Source organism: Lagopus leucura, unplaced genomic scaffold, assembly GCF_019238085.1.
Source record: "Lagopus leucura isolate 7727_CA_CO unplaced genomic scaffold, USGS_WTPT01 Super-Scaffold_100012, whole genome shotgun sequence".
Classification (NCBI taxonomy): domain Eukaryota; kingdom Metazoa; phylum Chordata; class Aves; order Galliformes; family Phasianidae; genus Lagopus; species Lagopus leucura.
The window spans coordinates 10,667,617-10,687,198 of record NW_024962267.1 but is presented as its reverse complement, the minus strand read 5'-3'; the positions used below and the strand labels follow the sequence as shown (position 1 = coordinate 10,687,198).

General features: G+C 36.8%; 1 protein-coding gene across 3 annotated transcripts in view; it reads right to left on the bottom strand.

The window, feature by feature from the left end:
* Nucleotides 1-188: 188 nt before the first annotated feature.
* Nucleotides 189-19,582, bottom strand: part of FAM126B (family with sequence similarity 126 member B) — a 54,070-nt gene continuing 34,676 nt past the window's right edge. For 2 of the 3 annotated variants that reach the window (XM_042874468.1, XM_042874469.1), the window contains exons 9-13: nucleotides 19,386-19,502; nucleotides 18,627-18,714; nucleotides 14,108-14,267; nucleotides 12,719-12,886; nucleotides 189-8,012 (exon numbers count right to left, since the gene is read on the bottom strand). In XM_042874468.1, coding sequence (XP_042730402.1) covers nucleotides 7,408-8,012; nucleotides 12,719-12,886; nucleotides 14,108-14,267; nucleotides 18,627-18,714; nucleotides 19,386-19,502 — 1,138 coding nt within the window. In that variant the 3' untranslated portion in view covers nucleotides 189-7,407. The remainder of the gene's footprint in view (nucleotides 8,013-12,718; nucleotides 12,887-14,107; nucleotides 14,268-18,626; nucleotides 18,715-19,385; nucleotides 19,503-19,582) is intronic. The other variant, XM_042874470.1, reaches the window with a different exon arrangement.

Genomic DNA, 19,582 nt, shown 5'->3' with positions numbered 1-19,582 from the left:
GCCAATCCGCGACCCAAGACCCCGATTCCCGCCGCCTGTCGGCGGGAGAAACGAGGGGGCGGGACTTCCGCTGGCAGCCATGCGTGCGGCCGCCAGCGGTTGCCGTAGCGACGCGAAGCCGCCTGAGGAAGGCTAGGGCCCTGATCGACGCCCCTCAAAGTATAAAAACAAAACCAACTCCGAGCAGCTCCAGTTCTGTTCAGAAACAGCACAATATTTATTTAACATCTTTATATATTTATATATATATAATTTTTTTTTTCTGCATTGCAGATTGTGTCGAGTTTTATACATCTCTATTTACAATGATTTAAAATAATTATATTTCATCTCTGGCATTTATTTACAGAGTCAACAGTAACTACGTTTCACATTTCAACAACAGTCAACAGCATTACCCAGTTCAGTAAGACAGTAAGATAATGGCTTACATGCATCAATAACACGACCTTCGCTACGTGCCATCTTCAGCTCTAAGAATGAGGATTTCCCTGGTCCCACGATAAAGGACATCACACAGCACAGCTCACGGCCTCTCGAAGCCCACGTGTTTCCGTCCCTCCCAGCATCTCCTGCCCACACAGGCCCTATCCCTGCCCTCAGGCCTAGCCCAGCTGTCTGCACACATGGGACGTGCTGCTTATGCTCCTTCTATGACAGAGATCAGAGCACATCACGTTAGAGTAGTAAAAATCCTCAGAAAGCTTATTTCAGAGAAACAAACCTGGTATGACAGAAAAAGTAGGAAAATAATCTTTTAACCCTTGCAGAGCATTTCTTTTTGCTAGTAAAATCAATGGCGTATCCTGTGTTCTTACAAGGACAGTACAGAGCAAAAGATTTGTTGTAAAATAGAAGAATTACAAATTTAAAAAATGCAGCACGGGGTACCTCGATTCAGGTTTGTATAGCAAAGAAAAGCTACCCTAGTAAATCTAAAATGTATTAAGAGTATCTGATTTAATTATTAAAAAATCTTTATTAGCTTTTTTTTTCCTGGAATCCTCGATATGGAAAAAATGTTAAATAACTCAATTTTATTTAATCGCACATCGTTTCTTCATAAATAGACCAGCCAGTTATATCCATCCTAAAAGTATGCACTTTCTGCAAGTAAACAGTAAGAAGTCTTGTTTCAAAGTATTCATCAAACACTGGCACACAAAACACACAGACACACCCCAGTACTATCTACTAAAAAGCTTTGAGAAGTGGTTTATCTAGTTAGTGATTGCTAACTCACATCTACTGTATACTTCAAGCCATAAAGTTTCTAACACTCAATTTTTTCATAAACAGCATGAAAGTCTAGCACAACAACAGGAACCACGTGAACAAAAAGGACAGTGTCAGAAGCCAGTACTTGTCACTCCCAAGTCCCACCTACTTTTGAACAAAGTCCATCTCTCTTCGAAAAGGTTGCTTCATTCATACTAATTTTCTGTTTCCAGATCAGTTCTGGGGAGGGTGAGGACTATAAAACACTGGGAGCTCACAACCCAATAACTTCTTAATACAGCTTTATCAACTCTCCCCATTGTGCACAAGCTAAAACGTAGGCCAAGGTTTTACTGTACAGACACAAAGTTTTACTGTACAAGTGTTCTCACACAGCAGCTCCTCGCAGGAGTAGCTTAGTAATCCTTTATGACAGAACAAATAATTTACAGACTTATTTTAAAATTCATTTTATCCCTAAAACTATTCTAAAAATCTGATCAATACTGTTAAAATAAAATCAGAAGTGTTCGGTTTTTTGATTCTCAAGAAAATAAATAACAGAGGTGGAAATTATTTTTGATATTTTTTTTTCTTCAAAAAAATCTCAAATAAAAGTCACATAACACGAGACTAAATTTTAACTAGATTTTTACTAAATCCATTCCTGGCAGCTGTGAGATACCTTCAGGCTTCTAGAGCTTGCTTTTGAACTTCTAATGTATCACGTGATAGCAGGCCTTGACACTTGCGACAAGCTAAGTTTCTCAGAAATGGCTACCCGTTATGTTTTGAAAATCTGTTCCATGATTTGGTTAAATTTTAAAATAAATTTTTTTAATGACTAAGTGGAAATCATTATGCAGATCAGTCTTGCAAAATCCATTTACTGCTTGCCTTCATAAACTATTGATGAACCAAGTTGCTCACAGCTCTCTGCTGTTGTCCATCATTGTTTAAGAAGCAGGTGAGTATTTCAGCTCTTCAGCTGATCACAACATGCAGATTTTGACAGACTGATGTATATATTCACAAATACAATATTCATGCTGGGTTCTGTTCCCCCAAATCCCTACAGAACAGCTTTCCAGAAATGAAATTTATTCAAGAGCCAGTGGGAAAACAGACTAATACTAGTTTAAGAAATTAAGAGAAATTTATCTGAATTTAGTAAGAGAAAGAGAAATTAAGGCCCATATATCAGCAATAAGCAGCATTTAAAATACCGGAGAAAATACAAAATATTGATCAATTTTATTTACGCCAAGAATGCAATGCAAGTACAGAGGATTAGCCCTCCACTTTTGATGCTTGAAAAGGACTGATAATTTATAACTTTAGTTCAGTCCTAAACAAGCCATTTAAAAAAAAAAAAAAAAAGCACGTTCATAGTTCTGGTACAAACTATTCCAATGATGGAAATGAATGTTACAAATGAGACCTAGCTAACATCCCATGTGAAACATGCCAAGGGAACAATATCTTTGGCAGTGACAGAATTGCAGAATTTAAGGATAAGACTTATAGATCTACAAATAACAGAAACATCTTTTTGTTCTGTATGCAGCACATACATTCCATTCAAGTAAGTTCCATTATGCTTTCCACACCTCCTCCAGGATTACGAGTATCAAGTTTGTACTGATCATGAATTTTACTCAAAAAGTTATTCTTGGTTACTACCTGGTCTTCAAATTAACTTAAATTTGTAAGCTAAGTCCAACAAAAATTCCCGGCCTGTGACCAAAATTAAAACACTTCAACACTTAAAAGAGAGCCACTGTTTCATGATAAAATAGGACAAATTTAAAATTTAGATTAAAATAAGCCATAGCATAGAATAATCTACACCAAAAATAATTTTTGAAAATATAATTCTCTGAACATGCTATACATTAAACATTGAGGAAAATCTCCCTGGAACTAAAATTTTCCAGGAAAATTAATTATGTTCATTACAGAAGTAAAACAAGCCACATCTATCTGGAGACAGAAAGGGGTAAAAGTCGGGGCCACCTTTCTTCAGAGCAGCTTTACCACCATTAAGGTGCAGGTTTCCCCCTTAATCTTGAAAAATATGTTCATATTTACATACAGTATACACACAGTTGAGGCAATTGATTGTCAACACGTGACAAATGTATGTACCTACCCACACACAAGTAAACCTCACATGGTGAGAAAAAACCCTGTCCCAGTAAACTCCAGTATTCATAAGTAGTGCAAATAAATAAGTTGTCAGAAAACAGTTTTTTTCCTCGTAATTTTGCTGTCAGAACAGATGACTAGCTATGTTCAAGCTAGCAGGAGTGTGTTGGAAATGTTAGATTCAGGTAATTGAGACCAACACACTTGCAATCTACAAATAACTACGTCTAATGCTTACTGGCTGCAACACGATGTTCAGCATTACAGAATGAATTATGATGTTAAAACTTCTTCAAACACATCAGAAAGTTGTATTCAAAGAAATTTGTATTTAAAACAAACAGTGAAAGATAAGAAAGCGAGATAAAAAGTCTCCAAGTTAAAACTAGCAAGAATAACAAAGCAACTTAAAACTTCATCTTGCCACATTCATTGTAACAGATAGTTTCACTTCATCACTTTGCCGCCTGCAGGATGAAAAACAAAAGGGATCAACACTGAACCAAAAAGCTGATAATAAAAACCTCCTGAAAAGGAGAATCAAAGTCTGATTTTACCAATCTTTTTAAAATTATAAAGCCCAAGAAAAATGAGTTGTAAAATGGCAACATAGCGTAACGTGGTAAAAACTGTATTAAGGGATAATTCATGTAACCCTACTTACATGTGCACAGACATCTACATACAGTACCCGCACTTCCTCACCTAAGCATTAAAAACATCTGCACACACATATGCATGCACACATGTAGTGTTCTGCTTTTCAACCTTCTTTTTTCAGCTATGCAGCTGCACTGAAATATTGCAGAAATTTCAGTCTAGTGCCTTATATAAAGTACCAAATGTTCCGAAACATGACACAGCCGAGTGAATTCAGGATAAAGAGGTTTAAGTTCAGATATCTGTCACTGGTATCAGAAAATCAGAGCATGCTTTTTGTTAATATTTAACACACAATCAGAAAATCAGCAGATTATTCTCTCAGCCCACATCCTGGACATTTCTTATTTAATTACCACCACAGTACTTTGAAGTGTACTGAGTGTCACTATACGAGATTTTGCTACAATCTTTACACACCTTGGTATAGTCTGAGATACCAAGAAGGATTACAGGTAAGCGTGATACACAGCACTGGCAGAGACTGCTATTGTAGCTGGTTTGCAGGTCACAGTGACAACTCACTTTCTAAAACGTCCATCAGTCTGGAAAATGACAAAGCTTCTCACAAATGAAACTATGCACTCAGGAGATAATTTTGGTAAGTTATAGATGCTGCATATCAGCACACAGCAAAAAGTTGGGGTTTTTTTAGTAGAGATGAAATTGAACCCTTTTTAAAGCTCTAAGTGGGGTAGGTATATATACATATGGTTTGTTCTTATGTGTATATGTGTATACACACACACACACACACACACACACACGAACAAACCACAATAAAATGAACTGAGCTATAACAAAAGGCACATCATCAAAATGAGGACTGCAAAAAACATCTTGATTTGTAGTTTAGTTGACCTTTTAACTACTTCAAATTGAGGCATGCACATTTGATTTCCCTATCTGAAGACACTGGGCTGTCTTGCTTTCCTGAAATAGTGTACCTGCATGGAGTTCCTCTCTTCAGAGTATAAAATATTTGTTTCTAAAATTTGGCCCAATGCTAAATTACATCATAAAACTTCTATGGGAATGTTTGTAATAACAAAAGCAGAAACAAGAGAACCTTACTAACAAGCAACCCTATGTTTTAAAGGTGGAGAAATATTAAAGTAATTCCTCGAAAAGCTGGCATTCCTGACCTTTTATGTCCCAAAGATTTAAGCAATCATCATTTGGTCCTTATCAGTTCGTGGCGATGGCACTTCAATAGAATAGAATTCTCATAGTGATGATCTCTACAAAATATAGATTTGTACTTTCAGGGAAGAAACTACTACCAAGCAAACCATAACTTGTCAATCACCTCCACAAAACTTGACAAAATAAATCAAGAAGAGTCTAATCATAAGAAGCTTTTTTTAAAAAAACAAACAAAATCTCCCACAGTTTAATCTCAACTATGCATTAGCTCTATCTCTAGTGACCCCTGAAGTCTAATCTAAGTTCTGAAACAGCTGGGCTTTCTTTCTGAAGATTCTATTTTTTAACTGAATTTCTTCATCAGTCCAGATGCCATTTAATTCACTTTTCTATGAAAGTAAAATCTGAAGACTAGATGACTGATTTGAAGACAAAGTGATTTATCAAGTTACAAAAAGATTTCAAATATTTAAATGAGTTTTAATGTAAATTTGAAAGTTCTGTTTGGAATAGAGGTTCAAAAGAAAAAAATAAAAAAACATTATAAAACCTAACGACGAAAGTAACACCATGTTATTGTCCTGAATTTCTTAAAGATTCTCTGTCATTCAAAGATAACCTGCTATGTCTAACAGCTTATGTTTACTCTTCACAGTGACAATGAAACCAAAGTGCTCACATGAAGATCATAACTCTTTTCTGTGGATTTACAATTTGTAAACTTCCAGGATATCATACATTACTTAAGAATACAGGATGAACTTTCTCCTTTTCTCTCTAGCAATAGGACAGAGAGAGAGATAGGATGACAAACATTTTCCTACACAATCAGAAGTGTGCTTCTAAGCAATGTTCTCTAGCATAAGTACCAGCCAGTGCCCACCATTCACACCAGTCATATACATTCAAGGCTTGGCTCAATGGCATGAGTTCTGCATTTTCTAGAGTAGGGGTCTATCCACTGAAATAATGATGAAAAACGTAGCAGGTGATAAATACCAAGGCAATGAACTGTGATCCTTCTGGGGAAAAAAAAGGACTGTCAGTACCCCTTCGTGTAAATGGTGTTTCTAGAAAAGCATTTCACATTAAAGCTTCTGTGTTTCTAGCAAAAAAAAAAATATATATATATATGTCTCTATCCCTGAGACAGTCCCTTAAGAGGATGGTCTGTTTGGACTGCAAGATTCTCAAAATGATTCCATGACTGACTTTAGGGACACTGAGGAAGAAGCTGAAAGGGGTGGGGATGTCTAACATCCATGATACTGTAGAAAGCAGCCTGAGAAATACTCTTTCACCCAAATACACCTTTCAACTCAGTGATCACCACCTCACAACAACAACAACAAACACCACCACCCACAACAAAAATGGAGCAGAGCTAGCCATTAGTTCCTTGGAACATAGTGTTTCCCTCCCACTTACAAATCCAATTTCTTTAACAGCATGGTCTTGTCTAAATTTTAGTCTACATGCAGAATGACCCTGTGTCCTGGAGGGGAAGACATATAACATTACACATGGCTACAATGCCATCAGAAGTGCACTGTAACCTACATTATCTACTTACAATCCTCTCTTTGAAGGAAAACAACTTGGTAATAAGGTCTCAGTTGCTGAACATCAAAAGCTTCTGGGATGAGAGACTAGGGGCAGGCAAGAAAAAACTACCCTCATTTTAATGAAAGTGCTGCAAGCAGCCAGGAGCAGCAATGACAATTCCCTCCCCAGAATTGATTGCACAGACTCAGAGAGGTCCAAAGTCACACTAGAATCTCTGAGGCACTCCTGGTTCTGAGAAAGAAAAGTCATGATCCAGTAGTCTTTGCAGTACTGTACACCGAGAAAACAAACCCGTTTCTATTTCTTAACAAAGCCAAAGCATCATCTCATAGGGATCACATTCACCATTTCCAACGGTGTCTCCAGTCTCACAGTGTTGAAATGGGACTGATCAGCCTACGATGGATTGCACATCACCCAAGGAGAAAGGAAGGCATGGAAAAAGGCATACAGTACATTATATACTGCTTCACAACCATGTTTACAAGGGGGCAGAATGAAGGTGAAGGAAGAATTATTGCTGTTTCAGGAATACAGTATGATAGCTAAACCAAATCAAACAAGATCACAACAGTCAGTATTTTCACACTGCAGGATGATGGTTCTTGTTCTGCCTAAGAATGAACTTGCCTAGGGCAAAGAGGGAGTCCTAACAAAGGGAGTTAAATGTTACACCTGGGATATCAGCTGCATATTGAAACTTGGAGATCGAGACTGTTTGGTTAGGGGAGCTCCTGGAGGAAGAAGATCTTTACCTTCCCCAGCGTGGCCTAGCCGGTCCTCCTGTAGGCTGATAGTTGAAAACCGATTGGTGTTGCCAGCTGCTAGATTGGTAACACCCTCTGTACCAACTCCAACACTGGAGCCTGCTTGACTACCATTCACATAGTCAAACGATTTACTGGAGGAAGCACTGGCAGTCCTGATCAAACTCAAACTGTTGGCTTTTGGCACCACTTGCCCAGCAGGCAGGCTGAGGTGTTTCTTAGTAGGTGTCATCTCAATTATATCTGCACCAAGGTCAGTGGATTGGTGCACGTACTGCTTCCGAGCTACTGAATCTCGAGGGCTGTCATTGGATTTTGCTGCAGAAGAGGTTTCTTTATCCTTAGCAGAACGTCCACTTGCTGTTTTTCTTAAGCTGCCCTTCTGGGATACAGATGATTGAGGTTTGGTCCCAGCTGGCTGGCTGCTGAGAGATGCTCCTGATGAAAATCCTTCATCAGCATCATTAAGGTTCACAGATTCCTCTCTTCCATTTACACCTTCAGTATCTATTAATGAAAAAAGGAGCAACCAAAAAAAAACAACCCAAACCAATCAGAACACACAATAAGCATTCAAGTTACATGAATACAGAGATGCACACAGACCACCAAAACAAACCCTCATTTGCTGATTCACCTGTTTTCCACCTGCCTAAAAATTCCTGATTATCTGCCAATAACCTTCTTGTTAAATACAGCATAGTGGAATCTGACAATAAACTGACATCTGACAACTGAACTTGATTTGCTCTTCCTCCGCATTACTTTTATCAGATTACTTTTATCCAGATAATATCAAAAACTATGTCTATCAACACATAAGAATTAGGCCTTGCCCAATGGCTAATTTGTTTTGTCCGCAGCTAATAGTACCCATCCTCCTACTATATGTGGGTATTGTTATTATCATCATTTATTTTTAAAAAAGAGAAAGAAAAAGGCTTTTAGACTCTTTTGTCCTAGTTTGAGGCAAGATCTGAGCAAGTTCAAGAACTTTTCTGGCACGTGTTTGGTAAGCTTCATAATTAGGTTACTTCCTCGGCCAGCAACAATGCTCCAACAAGAGGCAAAAGGCTTCTGTTGTATGTAGCTGGCTCTTCAAACAATGTGACTATGGTGTCTGCTGGAGAGTAACCTAAATCCTAGTTCTCTGAGAGCTCAATCCTCCCTGCATTTCCAGCAAACCTACTTAGGTACTTCCACATCATATTTGCTTTAATCTCAGCATCAAGATTTTCGAGAAAAATATAATAATAGAAATTTAACATCTGAAACATTTCATGTTGTACAAGAAGCTTTATGCTTTGGAACTGGATTTTAAAGCTTGTCAAGCTTCTTTCTTAAATCCTTGTTTTCAGTCCCAGGGTTTATAGATAATAGATTAGGGCTATACATGAAGACTTCTTGTTTTCTTAAATCTTATTCCAATCCTTTTTCTAAACTCCATGTACTTGAAACAAGTTATAACAAGTTATTGTTTCAGTATAAAACAGCATTTAAGTTTCAAAATTGAAAATGGAGCTTGATATCTTGTTTCAATGGGAAAAACCCATAAAGTTTAACCACAGTTACACGAGAAAAAAAAAAAAAAAAGAAAGAAAAAAGACATTCAGGCTATAAGAATTTTGCTTTGCTTTATAAAAGCTGTGAAGTCTGAATTTTTACTTTTTTTTTTTTTTTTTTTGTGAGAAAACTGCAAAGCCTCTCTAACAGCTAAAACCACTTACTGCTACACTGGCAGTTTGTCCAGCTCAGTGTGCCACCAAGGAAATGTGTTTAAATTTCTTTCATGGAATGAGGTGGTAAAGATCTCAGAGATTACAATATTTGTGTAGAACCCCATCCTTTCACACTGACTGGTAGCACAGCACTGCAGAATACTTTGTTATGGCAAGCAAACCAGTCGGAAAGCCTTAATTCAGCATTGCTTCCCCTGCATAGAAGAAACATAAGCCTGATCCAACTTCACCTTTCCAAAATGCAAAGCGAAAATGAACTTTATAGGAAGGTTTTATTACTCAATTTCTTTTAAACCTATTTCACTTTGTAGGAAGTTTTGGCTCAGAATTACGATTATTGTGTATCGGCTTATAAACAACATTCAGCCTTCTCCAAAGCAGATCATGGTCAGGCCTCTCTCAGCAATGCAATGCGAGACTATTCTGTTGTTTTATATAGTTCTAACTTGATTTGTTAAGCCTTCTAAGAAGCATAAAAATACCGTAGTTCATGTTACGGCAGTCTTTCCTCAGTGGTAAAGTCTCCGGCCTTCTTAGAAAAAAATTAGGCTTCAAAGGCTATCATTAAAATCAAGAATGCTTTACATGCTTTAACTTCCTGCATCCATATTTAAAATACAAACACTCTTACTTCTTGTTTAGTCTAACTAGACCCTTTTCTTCTCACCAAGACATACAAGTATCTTCTTACATTACACAGCAAGAAATTCTATTTACCATTCACCTCATCTCTCCCCCACCTCCCCCACCCCAACATTCCCACTCGTAAACAAAGATGCTAAGAAAAGTATGATGTGACTGGAACCTATTAAAAGAAAGATAATTATTTCAATAAACCGAAGTGAATCTTTCTTTATAATCATGCAAAGCTGGATGAAAGCGTGTTTGGTTACAAGCAGCAGTAATAGCAGCAGAAGACCCCTCTCAATCCCTTTTATTTTAGAAAAGACACGTAACTTGCGAAATGCTGTCTCCAGACAATACTGCTAAGCTTTTTATTAGCATGAGAACATTACTGCTTCCTCACAGTTCATGTCAAAACATTTCTGAGGAATAAAATACTAAAGCATATGGTTCCTATTCAGGGACAGTGAAGCAAAGGGGTCACACAAAAGAAGTGTCGTTTCAAACCACAAAATTTAAAGACCAGACTGAGAGGGGTTGTTGCAAGCTTTTCGATGCTGCAACTAGACAGAGGCCCAAGCAGCTCAGCAGTGCTAAAAAATGAAGAAGATAGAGAAGACAACATGCACGAGAATTACTTTCTAGTCAGATCCATATAGCTACAGATGTTCTCAGTAGGACTGAAATAACTCCATAAACGTAATCTTTTCCCAGTACATCTATTTTTCCTCTAAAAGTTGTCCACAGGAACAAACAAAAAATGTTCCATTCTTTACACACTGTGTTTGGAGGTAAAAGAGGATGAAGTCACAAAGGATTTGTTCGTTTGTTTACCAAGAGACCAATAAGATGATTTTGAAAGGAAAACAAGACTTCAAAAGCCAAGCACTCTTTACTATAAGGCCAAAAGAAAAAAGACAGCCCAGCCTAAATCGCATCAATTGCCCTATAGCATGTCTTTGGGATTCCTGCTGTTTCTGATCAGGATAAATCTTTCTCTAAAGAATACATTATTAATATCAGTATGTAATTCTGTAAATGCAGATACAGCATTCTCTACTGACTGGAAATAGTCCAGCACGGTAGCTGCTACCACTCAGAAGCAGAATACTTCTTAAGGTATTTTCTGAGTCATTTTTGAAGTCTTCTGTCTTTTTGTAATTATTGGGTCAAAACACTGATCTGAAAAGGATTTTGTTTTTTAAAAATAACGTTAAATCTATTTATCCTTTCCACATCTGAAGGTTGAAAAGTAACTGAAAATAATCATATATTTATCATTATATTTTTTTATATTAAAAAAACTTATGAGAGGATAATCACTAACCAAAACTTTCTGTGAAATAAGTATCAATAAAAGACCCATATATACACAAACAATTCTATACTGATAATCAAGCCAAACTCCATTCCTGTACCTTTTCCTAGTTAGTCTTAACTAGCAGAATTCCAATTGCCCAAGCATGTAATTTTATACTGTCAACATTTAAAGAAGTATATTAAACCAACTTTAACAGAAGCATGTGGAATGATCACTACTCCAGTAACATCTCAAATGACAAAAGCATCTGGAAACAATTAAGACTAGAAGGCCATATCTTTTCCAACTTCTTTCCCATTTCCCATCTCTTCCAGAATGTTCTCTGCATCTGAGGACTTCTCCATATCCTTCAGGTCATGCACATGCAAAGGAATAAGACTGAGTGAACCAGTGAAGTTAGGAGAAGGCCATACTCATTTACTGAGCATGCTCAAACCCACTATGCACCAAGGAATAGATTATAATCCCATGCTTGATAGCAACTCTGATAAGGACTGTGGTGACACTACATTAAATCTTCAAATTCTCTAGATGGTTGTTTCCAGAAGAACAAATCTGAAGCCTATGTAGAATCTAAAAATAAATCTCATTTACTATCAGCTGTTATGCTTACAAATTTTGGAAATACCAGAAGCCTGTTCAGATTGGAGCTTTAAAATATGCAAACACTTAAATTATGTTTAGCTAAATTTATAAGAAATTAATTCTCATTTCTGATGAGAAATCACGTTTCAAAATCAGTGCTCAAAACAATACCTTTCATGGAATAAAGATGACAAAATAAACAGATGAACTGAAGCAAAATAAATTTCTACTAACTACTGTGTCTGCTATTCCTGATTATAGTGTGGGAATATGAAGCCCTATAGCACTTGTGTGGACAGCTCAACTGAATAAAGAAGCAATTATTGTTTCTAAAGTGTTTAGAAACACAAGTTTTTCCATTTTGGTACTTGTTTTTACAGCAGTCAGATCGTTCAGCTACACTAGTTGTAAGATTTTGAGTCTTCAATTAAAGGCTGACCATCAAATAAACATTAATAGTTGTGAATCTGTCTTAGATAGGCTTACTTTGTTCTTGGAAATTTAAAATAAGACATTACTGGAACTAAGCTGTTGCCAACCAAATCCATTTATACTCTATACTATCTATTTTTCAGGACTGGATTCATGTTCACCAGGTGCATTTTTTCCTCTGAATATTAAACATGCTCAGTAATAGAAAGTGTCCAAGCAATCCCAAAGCTCTTGGCTATTACTCTTGTCATTTTTATTTTATTGCTTGCCATGCCAAGCAGCCTTTCACCACACAGATGCAAGCCCCAGGCCAGCCCATGTGATAACAAAAGGTAGTACCTGACCTGATGTTAGGTATATAGGGGATGCGTGTATTGCAAAGAGAAGCTAATACACCCTGGGATAGCGGAAACACACACTAGAATGGAAAGAAGTTCTGCTTGGGGATAGGGAGCCGGGATCCTCCTCCAGCAATTGCCTCACTGACTTCTGCCTCCTCATCTCTGTCCTACCCTCTGTTGTGGCTGCTGCCAAGGTGGGCTCCGGGAAGCCATGCTCAGGGGTCCTGCGCATCAGCACCTCCCCCTCTTGCTCACGTTTGATCCCTAGGTCTGTGGAGCCGTGTTGGATCGGTGAGCCAGGTATGCTTGAGTCAGCCTCGTTTGAGAAGTCAAAGCCATCTGGGATTCAACATATAACATTTTAGTGCTTTTCTGTTCCTTTCTTGGCATTCCAACCCAGGCAGGGAGAATAGAAAATTTATGTGGACATAGAACAAACACGAAACACTACTCATGCTTAGTTAAAAGTTTGTGAGAACATCCACAGAAAGGGACAGGTGGGCTATACTCCATACCAGAGACTAGAAAATGAATATAATGGCAGCTACAGTCAAGACAAACATGGCCCAAAGTCCTGAAAATAGAAGACAGTTGCTTCTTGTCCTGGACATCCTGAGTCAGCTGAGGACCAGAGGTCATTAAATGTTTTGGCACATGGTATAGGAAAGAAAAAAAAAAAAAAAAAAGGAAAAATGTAATACTTGTTTTCAGACTCTTGTAACCTCAGTTTATTTTTAGGTTATTCTACATTTTGCCTTCAGTCATTATGCAGCTTTTTTAAAGTTGTGTTTCACACATGCAGGAAAAAACTTTAAGTTTGACAAAATGATTTTAAAGCAATTTTTGCTACAATTACAACAAAAATTTAACCATATGAAGGAAAACATTACTATATGTTTACTGTTGTTCTTCATATGGTCCAGCATGCTTCCATGTGAAATAAGTATTCATTAAGGAATAAGGAAAAACAGAATAATTTTAAGCTACCCACAACTACTTTATGACACGTTCCCTCTATAAGTTGGGCCACATGATGCTAGGAGTATGATGTCCAACTCTTCCATCTCCCACTGTCTTCAGTGGCTGTGGGTAACTGGAACCCTAGCAAGGTCTGAATAACAATACTCACTTCCTAAGCTATTTTTGATGAGAGAGCAACTGAATTTCAGAGTGCATCACAGAAATAACTGAAATTCTACACTAAACTCTGCCACAACAATTTTATGTTCTGTTATAATAGAGGGAAAAAAGCCTTAGTAAACAATTTCCACTTTCTTTTTTCCCCTTTTCCTTTTTCTAAATTTTCTCTTTTTTTCTCCTTCAAACATACCTCATGTTTTTTCCAAAAAAAACAAAACAAACATTCCAAATGTTCATGTTCATGCAGTGCTCTGAAGATGTAAAATACTATACATTGTTATGGAGAATCATTTTTCAAAAGGAAAAAACAAAACAACCATGACCAACTGTTCTGCAAACATTCAAACTCAGAAGCCAGGTAACAGTGATGGTGATGAATACAGAACATCACAGTACTTGCCGTTGGAAAAGAAAGCTCACCTTCTCTTCTCCAGCGGTGACGACGGATAGAAGCTGTTGTAATGGCAGTTCGAGAAATCCTCGGCACTGTTGGAGTAACTTCTACTTTCAGTACCTTCTGGCCTTCTTGGGATGCATCAGGAGCATCAAAGGGCAGTGAGTTCTTCATGGCATTTGCAACCTAAGATGAAAGTAAAATGCTATACTACTACCACCACTGACCACGTTAATGGCAGTACTAAATCTCTTTGCTGGATCCAGATGGAGAAACAACCAAGAACTGTTTATTATGCCAGATCCCATCCAGATGGACAGTCCCATCCCCAAGACTCACAGCCTTTAACTAAGTTGAAAAGACCATCACAAGCCTATTCCCAAATTTGTAGCCCAATTTTCTCTATTCTTACTTTTTCCATGTAAGCCATTTTGTTCTACATTTGACATCTGTACTAAGAGTGGTAACAATCTACACAATAAATTCTCCATCCTAATGGAAGCAAGATAACAAGAAAAATACTGTTCATGCTGTATGACAAGAATGGTCACAACATAGGAGACAAGACCATTTCCACTTTCCACCTCCATAGATCTCTACAGTATGTAGAGTATTTAGCAAAAATAAAGCTGTCGTGCACAATGTTTTAAAACTTCAGAAAAAATCAAAGTGAATTTGCCTTGATTTTCCATAATCCTATTGAATTTATACAGCCAACCAGCAAAAAACAAACATTTTAAACCTAACATTACAGCTTCTTTTGTGTATCTCTTGTTTCACAAGTATCTGACCTCCCGCATGGCTCTTAGTCCTTACCTAATGAAGATGAATAAGTAAACTAAGGAGGCCACAGATAACTAGACAAAAAAAATAAAATAAGCATGGAAAATGTATCTAGTTAATCACTATAAAATCTTACTTATCAATTGTTCTTACAGTAATTTAGGTAGTTCCCATTACAGCATATAGTCATCACTATGAAAAGTACATTTTCTCCTAATGAATATTCCCTTGAATTAGAAAACAAAGTTTAAAAAATAAAATAATTTTGTAGTGGTCCAACTTCAGAGATCAGAATGCAGTGTATGAAGAGAAACATCTCAAATATATGTGCTCTGCGAGTCTTAAATATATGCAGCCTACCTGTTAACCCAGGACAGTGGGCATTTAAACTCTTTATGATACAACTACAAGGTGAAAGTTCTGTCGACTCATATGAAATACAGATCTGCTTTAGAATACACAAGTTTGGAAATTACTCCACTTTTTCTACTTTTCTAGCAAGGCACACATATACCCCTCCACCTTCAACCATTTTGTTTTTCTGTTCTACAGCACAGAGACAAACTTTTTTCTTTTTAATTCTATAAAACCTTGTGCTTAGCTGATGCAATTGTAATTGTATGGATTGGAATTGGAATTGTAGCAATATTCTACATAGTTGATGCAATCCAGCATCTCCTAGTTTTATGCTGGAAGTAACATTTTCATACACTCCTCTCTACATAATAAAAGAATTAAGATTTAAATTTCATCCGAGTTGTCTTGATATTCTGAGGTTGCCAGAGGTGTCATAAATGTAAGAGATGTTCTATTAATTCCCTAAAATTTTGCAAGCCCATGTGCAATAAATCTGCTTACTTAATGAAGTCGTCTTTGATTAGTATTTACCAAAACACAAGCAAGAAGAGATTTACTAAACCACTAGAACACGATTCAGCAGAACCACGTTCGTATGATCTGTCCTGTGAAGATCTCAAATAATGCTTAATAAAAAATAAATATATCAGTGCATCTACTATGCCATATAATTTACATGAATTATAAGCATTTAGTAGTATCACAACAAAATAAAACTTTCCTACAAATTCTAATACACAAGTAAGTCATCCAGCAGCCATGTGAGGACATGAAACTCATTCAAACAGTGAAGTCAGAGATGACAAGATGTTAACTAACTCTAAGATTCTTTACTTCTTAGGAAGCTACAGCAGTGGCCACATAGCTGATCCTGAACTTCTCCAGCTTCTTTTTAACTCCACACGAAACACCTCTGCTGAGTTTGTGTCTGACTTCAAAGTAGCCTAAAGATTCTTGGCACCATTATAGAAAATACTCTTCATCATTCTACCACTTGTCCACTTCTGATATGGCCTTTGCTACTTAATTTTCTCAGATTCATTGCTTGTTTGCAAATTGCTCTTTTATTCATATGTAGTCCTTCTTCCATGCTGGCATCTTTAAACCTCACTGTGCTCATATCCTTGATCTCATTAGAGACTTTGAAGCTCATTTCTGCTGTGCTGACTCAGTGCACATAAAGCTCAATCACATAGTGGTTTGCCTTCCAATCCTCTACTTTGCTAGAGTTCCAGCCTCTTTTGAATATGTACCCTTTCTCAGTACACAGGATTAAAATCTAAAAATTAGTAGTAAAAGGCTTTTGCAGTAGGACCAGAAAGTGACACAGCACTTTTTCTTGTGGAACATATTAACAACTGGCCCTTGTTAGCAGCACAAATTGTACTTCTGGGGATCAAGGAGAACCATATGAAAAAAAAATTAAGCAACAGTAAAACCTGGAAATAATCCAAACAACCAGAAGGAATAAAACACATTCCTTCTCCATCAGATGGGAAATTAAAAGAGAAGGAAGATGAAAAAAAACCCTTTGCCTTCACTTTTCTTAATACCAAGAGGTATTACTAATCCTGCACTAAAAGGTGTGGTATGTCTCATCATTATGATGACTGATCAGTATATCCACAATTAAACAAACAGCCTGTATACAAAGATATAAAAAGAATCCTACTATGGAAGATCACCTAAATATTAAATGGATTTCAAAGAATTTGCTACTGCTAGGCAATTGTAAGCAGAGACTTGAACTTGATCAAACTAGATACACAGATGATATTTCATTTGGTGCAGGAGTTCGAAGTGTTTAAAAAATACAGTTTTATGTGCTAAATTATTTACATCTCCTGGAAACTGCAACTAGGTGAAAGGACTTCAACCTTTGAAAAGGTCTCATGGTTCGAATACACAGTGTGAGGCCAAAGATACGAAGGTTATCTTTTTATAAATCTGCTGATTTCTTGAAAGGTGCTTTTCAAAAACTGCTGTGAAACAAGCTGTGAAACAAGGCAAGGATACATGCGTGAAAAACTGACAATTAGAAAATGGGGGGGAGAGGGGAAGAAAAAAAAAAAAAAATCAGTGATGACAGCATCAAACAATGGGTTGGAGCAGGAAAATGAATGTTGACAAAACAGACATTCTAGAAGACTCTTAAGTCATCCGAAAAGACAAAATGATTAAAAAAGAATAATCAGGACTGAAAATTGTCCTATCATCAATTGAATTACGTTCCAGATCCTCCCACACCACTTTTCAATGTTGTATTTTGATAAGGTGGTCTATTTCTGCAGGTTCAATATTTAATTTAAAACCTTCAATCTGATGGAGCACTGAGTCATTTTGAAAAGGAACCAGCTATTATAATAATTCAATGGATACCAACCATTTAAAATGCAGGACTCTCAGAAAGCCTGTAGATAAGTTTTGTAGCCAATATTAATTCACCAAGAGAATAATTTTACTTAATTTATTGGAGGAGAGAGTGATGTCAGATTGACACAGAAAAAAACTTTTCCCAATCAATTTTTTTTCCTTCAGTTACGTAAAAGTAATTAAATTTACTTTTGTTATTTCAGAAGAGCACCGAAGGTTTCTGGCCACAATTCAGAGAAATGGAGATAATGTTCTATTCTACTTACTTTATTTTCATTAACATTCCTTCTTATTTTGAGCCTTGCTCCTACATTTCACACAGAATAAAAATCTTCCATTCCTCCTTATCCTTTTTGTCTGTACCCTCCATCTGTATCCTGCACAGTTTTACCTCTTTCCCCATTTCTTTTTTTTTTTTTTTTTTTTTCCTGAATTGATTCTAAATTGATTTTTTTCCTAAATGATTCTAATGGGAACTGGAAAAAAAACCAAAAAACAAAACGATTGTAAGAAAACCACTCTATTGATGGTCAACTGAAGAAGATGAAGATTTGTGTAACTTAATTAAAATCTGACACTGAGTGTAGATAAAGCTCCTCCTCTTTTACAGCTCTACCCTGTTGCTGTTTTTCTATTGCCTTATTAGTTAAACCACACAGCATACTCTAAAGTCTTCTGAAGGTCTAGATGCAGAAAATACACCTTTTTACAATCTTTGTCCTGCAACACATAATCATTCAGTTAAGCTTTTTTGAAGAAGTCATCAGTAGCTGGTGCCAAAACAACAAACATTTGATCCAACTGTACTACATTAGAAAATACTAGCATTCTGCATCATTAAGTACTAGGACATCCCAACATTCATGCAGAAAAAGCATGGTGTAAATAACTACGTTGAAAACACCAGCTGTTAACAACCACTTGCATTTGGGAATGCAGTAAACGGCCACAAAGGCCTTAAGAGTCCATTTCAGAAACAGTTCTATATTCTTCATAATCAAGTTCATAGATTTCAGTAGATTTTTTTCTTACCAACAGAGGTTGTGAGTAGAGTTCAAGCTGTGCTCTGTAAATTATGTCCTCCAAAACCTCCTGGCCGAGATCCCATTGACCATTATATCTAAATGTAAAGAAACAGATTTATCTTCTGTATCTTAGGAACTCAGATTGGCTTTTTTTTCCTATCCAAATTCAGCTCTTTCTTTCTTTATGTAGAATGTTTATCAGTTGCATACACACCCAGAATGTCCTCTGTTTTGTAATACAAACAAGTAAGTTTCTCTTACATTACTCTTTTCGGTATAATGGAAAAAGATGCTCCCTGTCACAGCAAAGTGAGACAAAGCTGACACTATAATCAGGACAAATTTAAAGAATGAAAAACGGGGTCATGGTTTACTTAGTTCTTATCAGAAATGGATTTTTGCTACCTCAGTAGTTACTGGCATTCAAGAGGACTGCATTTCATCAGGTTATCTTGGCATCCAAGCTCATCATGCTTGTTAACAGGTTATCTGATGGTAGTAAAAACTCAGGAAAAGATGAAGCCAAGAGCTTCCTTCTCTCCAGTACCTGGTGCTGGTCCTTCACCACCTACTCCAGTGCTGACAAAGATATTTTCAAATTATCAGTTGGCTGAGTAAGTAACAGGAAATACGCTAACCAAGTTAGATCTTTGTGTCATATTGGGTTAAATTAATTTATTCCAATTTTTAAAACAACAAGCATTGATATTTTAACTCACGTAAAAGCAGTCACTCCTATTACCAAAAAAAAAAAAAGTCTACTTACATAGCATAATAGACACCTGTGAGCAGCTGCACCATGAAGTCAGGGTCTAACACCACTCTACCACAGTGTTCTTTCCAGCGTTTCTCATGCTGCCGTGGAAATCCACTCACACACAGCCTGAAAAAAATATACCATTGCACCACAATGTTAACCCCACAATTACTTCAAACTAAAAATGATTTTAAAAACTGTTTTTC